This window comes from Setaria italica, chromosome VII (genome assembly GCF_000263155.2).
Source record: "Setaria italica strain Yugu1 chromosome VII, Setaria_italica_v2.0, whole genome shotgun sequence".
Taxonomy (NCBI): Eukaryota; Viridiplantae; Streptophyta; class Magnoliopsida; order Poales; family Poaceae; genus Setaria; species Setaria italica.
In genome coordinates this window covers 24,411,074-24,417,184 of record NC_028456.1, presented here as the reverse complement: position 1 = coordinate 24,417,184, position 6,111 = coordinate 24,411,074, and the positions used below count along the sequence as shown (strand labels likewise).

The 6,111-nt window shown below is 44.2% G+C and overlaps 1 protein-coding gene across 2 annotated transcripts; it reads left to right on the top strand.

The window, feature by feature from the left end:
• Positions 1-4,114, top strand: LOC101759804 (probable serine incorporator). 2 transcript variants are annotated; one of them, XM_022828139.1, is made up of 12 exons: positions 1-448; positions 541-599; positions 995-1,163; positions 1,561-1,585; positions 1,775-1,864; positions 1,972-2,143; positions 2,403-2,476; positions 2,670-2,739; positions 2,816-2,887; positions 3,226-3,359; positions 3,559-3,632; positions 3,804-4,114. In XM_022828139.1, exons 1-12 carry the CDS (start codon positions 271-273, stop codon positions 3,884-3,886), a joined length of 1,200 nt encoding a protein of 399 aa, XP_022683874.1. In that variant the 5' UTR covers positions 1-270; the 3' UTR covers positions 3,887-4,114. The 2 variants fall into 2 exon arrangements, with proteins under 2 accessions (XP_022683874.1, XP_004976160.1); XM_004976103.3 differs by having other exon boundaries at positions 541-617; positions 1,004-1,163.
• The last annotated feature ends 1,997 nt before the right edge of the window (positions 4,115-6,111 follow it).

The window sequence follows — 6,111 nt, the reverse complement described above, 5'->3', positions numbered from 1 at the left end:
CCGACCTGCTCTGCTGCGGCTCCGCACCGCCGTGGAGCGCGAGCGCCTCCTCGGAGCAGCGCGCCGCCCGTGAGCTCTCGTTTCCCCCCTTCCCCTTCCGCGCCCGAATTTCGCACGGCATTGCTGCGGTGTGGTGGCAAGGGCGCTCCCGACCCTTCCGCTCTCGCAAAAACCCGCGCCGAACCGAGCGGGCAGAGGAGAGGAGGGAAGAGGCGCTCCGCCCAGCCGCCCAGGAGCAGCAACGGCGTGAGGAGCGAGCGGGGGAGGGACATGACTGTGATCAAGGCAGGCGGAGCGGAGCCGTGCGGGGACGGCGGCGGCGCGTACGAGGCCTGGAGGAGGCAGTCGCTGCGGGCGCGGTACGCCTACGGGTTCGTCTTCTTCGCCACCAACCTGCTCGCCTGGTTCGTCAGGGACTACGGGGCCAGGGCGCTCCGCGGCTTGCACCGTGGGTTTTTCTCCTCCCTTCCCTTTCCGAAAATTCAGCTCTAGCGGTTGTAGCATGAAGCCACATTGATGTCGCTTAATTTTGGTCTTCAGATGTGCCTGTCTGCGGAGCAGGGGACTCCAAGTGCTTCCAGTCCGGAGGAGTGCTTCGGGTGAGCTTGGGCTGCTTCGTATCCTTGGTTTCACGAGCAGGGGGTGTATTCGTTTCTCCTCATGCAACTGATAGAGTGATAGCTGATAGGCTTGTCCACTGCATATACGAGTCCTGAAGGCTGCAGCTAAGCTAGACTGTTGTAAAGTAATTATGTTCCATAATCCTGAACCAAACCAGTGCCAGTTTCGAATGGGGTTTTCAGTTTTCTGGTTCAAGTTCCTAGTATGCTGTACAATTTTGAACTAAATTCTAAAACATCCTGGAGTAACCCGTCTAAAAGGCTAGTAAAACGGTTAGCATGATCAAGGATTCAGGATAATGGGCACCCTGCTTTTAGGATTAGTAAACATTTGACATCCATGAAGTTTTTTTGTAATGTTCACTTCCTTACAGAATGTTCAGATATTTTTCTGGTTGATGTTTGCCTCGACATTTGGAACTCGCAAGCTCCATGAAGCTCGTAATTCATGGCACTCTGGATGCTGGATTCTGAAGTCTCTTGTGTATGCCTTGTCGATTGGCATCCCATTCATCATCCCTAACATCTTCATTCAACTTTATGGTAAGTTTAATCCCCAACTCCACTTAATGATCATCCATAATGTGCTCAGGTCACAGGGTACTGCGCCCAATTTAGTTGCTGCAGAGTGTAAGATATGATGTCATAAGTGAATGTGAAGCAGTTATAGATTGCAGAATTGCTTCAGTTCAAAGCACTACATACTGAACTTTTGCATAGGATGGATCATTTTCCCTACTGCTGTAGGAGAAGTTTGTGCTTAGGAAGGCTGAGGCCAATCAATTCACAGTTCCTTGCTTTGGAAATTTGAAAAGATTATGGATTAGTAAATAGATATGAAACTTTCAATTTATTTCAAGTGGTCCAAGTATACTTCTCCACCAGTATCAGTTTACTGAACTTTTTGCATGCTGAAAGAAACTTTCCATTTTGTCTGCAGGTGAAATCGCTCGACTGGGTGCCGGGTAATTAAATGACCGTTTTACTGTACTGAAATTTCAATTGTTTCAACTTTCAAGCCTTATTGCACTAATTTTTTTTTACTTTTGTTTCAACTATTATTTCACTAGTACTTTCAAAGTTTCTACTGTTGAACTGAGGTCATATTTGCAGGTTATAGTAAACATGTTACTTCTGTTTCATGATCCCTCCAGGATATTTCTCCTTCTCCAGCTCATAAGCATGCTTCACTTCATATCATGGTGCAATAAACGTTGGATGCCAGATCCTGGATCAAATCAATGGTAAGGAATGATTTAGTTGTGGCTGACCATGTGGGGTCCCCGTTACTTCAGTCTTGAGGTCTGAAGCTAGAACTAACCAAGACATATTATCCTTGTGACATTCTCAGTGGCTTGTTTGGGTTATTCCTGTCAACCATCTGCTACATCGCTTCATTTGCTGGAATTGGCGTGCTGTATTTTTTGTATGTGCCAAACTCCTCATGTGAGTTCAACATCTTCAATATTACCTGGACAGCAATCTTGGTGAAGATAATTATGGCGGTGTCACTGCACTCTAAGGTACGAGGAGTCAAGGATGCTAGCAGCTCCAGGTCTCAACTTCCTTAGTAGTAGTTTATGTCGAATTGATAACCAGTGGCTGGTTTTGGATGGGAATACCAAAACAAAGCTGCAACGCTGATAGTAGGCTAATAGTCTATTAGAACATCTGAGCACTTATGCCAACTAATAACAAGTAAAAGTGTATGAGGTTTCTGTAAAACTTTTGACTTGATATGTATCAGGTTTATAATTTTAATTCACTTTGTTTTCTGATAAGGTTAATGAGGGTCTTCTGTCTTCTGGGATCATGAGTTCATATATTGTCTTCCTTTGTTGGTCTGCACTCCACAGGTACTACCCTTCTCCTTGGTAGTTTACATAACCTGGAACTGTTGAGGAGTTTATAGTTTTGGTACTCTACAAAGAGTTTCCACTTCCATGTCGCAGAGCATTCTGGTTAATATTTCTTTTCATTAACTCTGCTTAAAGAGCATTCTATTGTTCAGTTTGCATGATATTAATTTCATACTATGCACATGTGCAGTGAACCAGAAGCTGGGAAGTGCCACTCTCATATGAAAATTGCAAAGGATGGTGATTGGGCTACTATTGTTGTAAGTTAAAGTTCAGAGTTCTTTTGAATAGTTATGCCTTGGACATTACCTGATTACCAACTTGTGCTTTCTCTAGAGCTTCATCATTGCAATTTGTTCCATTGTGATGGCCACATTTTCTACTGGTATCGACACCAAATCTTTCCAAGTAAGTTTAGAACTCTCTGGTTCACCATATCTACTCTCTGGCATCACTTTCAAAGTGATATGCAAGTGATCCTGTTTACCAATTTCAAAGTGATCAATCAGTAGTCTAGTACTCACTACTCAGTAGTTGCCCACATCTTGCGCATTAGGAATACTTATCAACCAATGTACTTGAAAGTGTCAAAATAACCCTTTGATGATAATGCACATATTCTTGGTCAGATCATATGTCCTCTGTGCCTTCCCCTTTTTATAGTGCATATACTCCATATTTGTTAATCAGTAATTTCTTCAGAAACAATACCATTACTAACAGTAACATAAATGTTCATTTTTCAGTTTCGGAATGATGAGGTTCAATTGGAAGAGGACACCCCTTACAGCTACGAGATTTTCCACATAGTGTTTGCAATGGGAGCTATGTATTTTGCAATGCTGTTCATTAGCTGGGAACTGAACCATCCAGCAAGAAAGTAAGGCATCCTACCATACCGCAGTTAGATATTCCTTTGATTTTAAGTAGCAAGATACATACTTATTCATGGAATTATTCTAAATTTACATTTCTTGTCATCATTGACACGCAACATGATATTCCTTTGCCACGTAATCCTTGTAAGAGCGGAAATTGCATTCAGTAGCACCCCCTCACATTGTTCATTACATAATCAGGTGGAGCATAGATGTTGGATGGGCTAGCACATGGGTCAAGATCATCAATGAGTGGTTCGCGGCTAGCATATACAGTAAGTGGTCTATTTCCAGTCGCCTGCCATTCTGTTAATGTTTGAAAAAATGTTGTGTATATGATTATATGGTGGGAGATGATCCTTTTTGAATTACCAGTTACCAATGATGTTTGATGATTTTCAAAGAAAGTTTACATAATGCTAACATTGAGGTCTCTACTCTTGCAGTTTGGAGGTTGATCTCCCCAGTCGTATTGAGGAATCAATTTGTCAACGATGAAGGCTTCGTACCACATAGGCCCACAGTATAGTCTTGCTGATAGAGAACACGAATTTTGTAACTCTCTGATTCTTTCCTGCTGATACATCCTGCTAAAAGAAAACTTACATGCTTCATTCTTTAAATTCCTACAGTTGTACATCCAAATCATACGAAAAAGAACAGAAAATTCATGTACATTTGTGTATCTGTGGAAATGTGGCACCGCAAATCTACGTTGGACGTGGCCTGCGCTTTTAGGCAGACTTGTTTTGCTTCATCTTCAGGCTTTTCTCTAGTGCTTGTTAGAGTTTAAGGCTTTGTGCAAACATCATTTAGTATGTCAGAATACAATAAGCATGGTGTACTGTACTGTATAAACATAAGCTGTTAGTTACTATTAGCTCTGCTTCACTTCAGCTATGTGCGCCTCAAACTTCCTATAGCCAGATACAGTCATGCACGAAATGAAGAGCTTCACGACCATTTGAATCACATTTTGGTTTTGGGTTTTGAGATGCACAGTTCGTTTGCTACTGCCAAAATGCGATTCGCCCAAGGCCATGTTTAGTTACTCCCAACTCCCAACTTTGACACTATGCAAAAAGAAGATTCCCCATCACATCAAACTTGCGGTACATGCATGGAGTACTAAATGTAGATGAAATTAAAAACTAATTGCACAGTTTTGTTGTACTTTGCGAGACGAATCTTTTGAGCCTAATTAGTCAATATTTGGACAATAATTCACAAATACAAACGAAACGCTACAGTGTGCTACAGTGCTGTAACAGTAATTTGACACCTCCCAAATTCCCCAACTAAACAAGGCCCAAATCTTCCATCACCTCCGAACTCCGAAGCACTGTTGATTTGCTGGCGTCGGCTGCCCTGACGAACTGCTCCTCGACAGTGCATTAGCGGACAACCACCGGAATCTCCGCGATCGCCGCGGCCGTGGACGAGAAGTCCCGGTGTCCAACCTCTCCTCCTTCCTAGCGGCAGCGTACGGGATACGGCGGCGTGCTTCTCCGGTGCCGCCCGCCGTACTTCAATCCAGTCCCTGTCTCCTCCCCCGATCTGGCCTGCAGACATGGTCACCCACGCGTAGTGCTCCACGCCTCCCGTCCCCTCACAATGCGCACCCCCTCTTCCTCCTCCTCGATCTTGTCCTTCTTCGAATTCGCGGTGGTGGTGGTCAGGTGGAGGTGAAATTGGGCCGCCGCCCATCGGCACCTCTTCCTATTTCTCCCTGGGTTGGGGCGTTCGGCTGCGACTCCTCCTCCTATTTATCCGAGCTGGTTGGTCTCATCAATGTCGTCCCGTCAGCCCACAGGCCTCTGGCTGGAGCTCCATTCCCTTCCATTAGCATCGAGCTTTTTCCTTTCGCCGCCCGATGTCGCCGTTGGAGCTTTTCTAGCTTGGAGCGGCAGGGGGACAGAGTAGGAGGGAGCGCGGAAGGGGAGATGCGGCTGATGGGATAGCCATAGGACGAGCCGAAGTCCACCGGCCACAGCGAGCACGGGCGACGCCGTCGCCGGAGACGGGAAGGGGACCTCAGAGGAGGGCAATATGAAAATAGTGCAGGGGTTTTGTGTAAATTGTAAGAACCCGCCCAAATTATCTCAGCTCAACCGGGACCCGATTTAATTATTTAATAATCCCTCATGCGCCTCAAGCATCGCTTAGGAACAACCCGATTTACATCATGGCAACGTCACATATGAGAGCAAAATTTAAACCTTATTTACAAGTCTTGATCATCTTACAAAAATTCACAAATTAGAATTACAATATATAACAACTACAATGAGAGTTTTCACCGATTAAAGTGAGGTTTAACAAACTTAGATATAACCTAGATGGATATCATATCATGTTTTTCTTAGATTGGGAGCTAAAAACGCAGCGGAAAGTTATAGAGTAATAAGGTGCAACAATGATGTCCTTGCTCATAAGACACCACCTGCAACCTTAGAGAACCTCCACCATCCATCCACTTTGCCGACTCCGGCGGGATGAATATGGCAATCACTCACAAGGATTTAACGGCAGCAATCGTAAGTACATTGCGTACTTACAGGACTTATCCATAATACTGTACATTGGGTGGATGCCCGAGGCTTGCGAAGTTTTATCATTAAATCATAAAAATGCGAGCATAATTTATCAAGTAAATAAGTAAAAGATATGGCATCTACTTTCTATATCAAGCACCAATACAATTGCATAACAATTGCATAAGTAGTAAAGTGAATCATGTAGTCATGAGCTCAA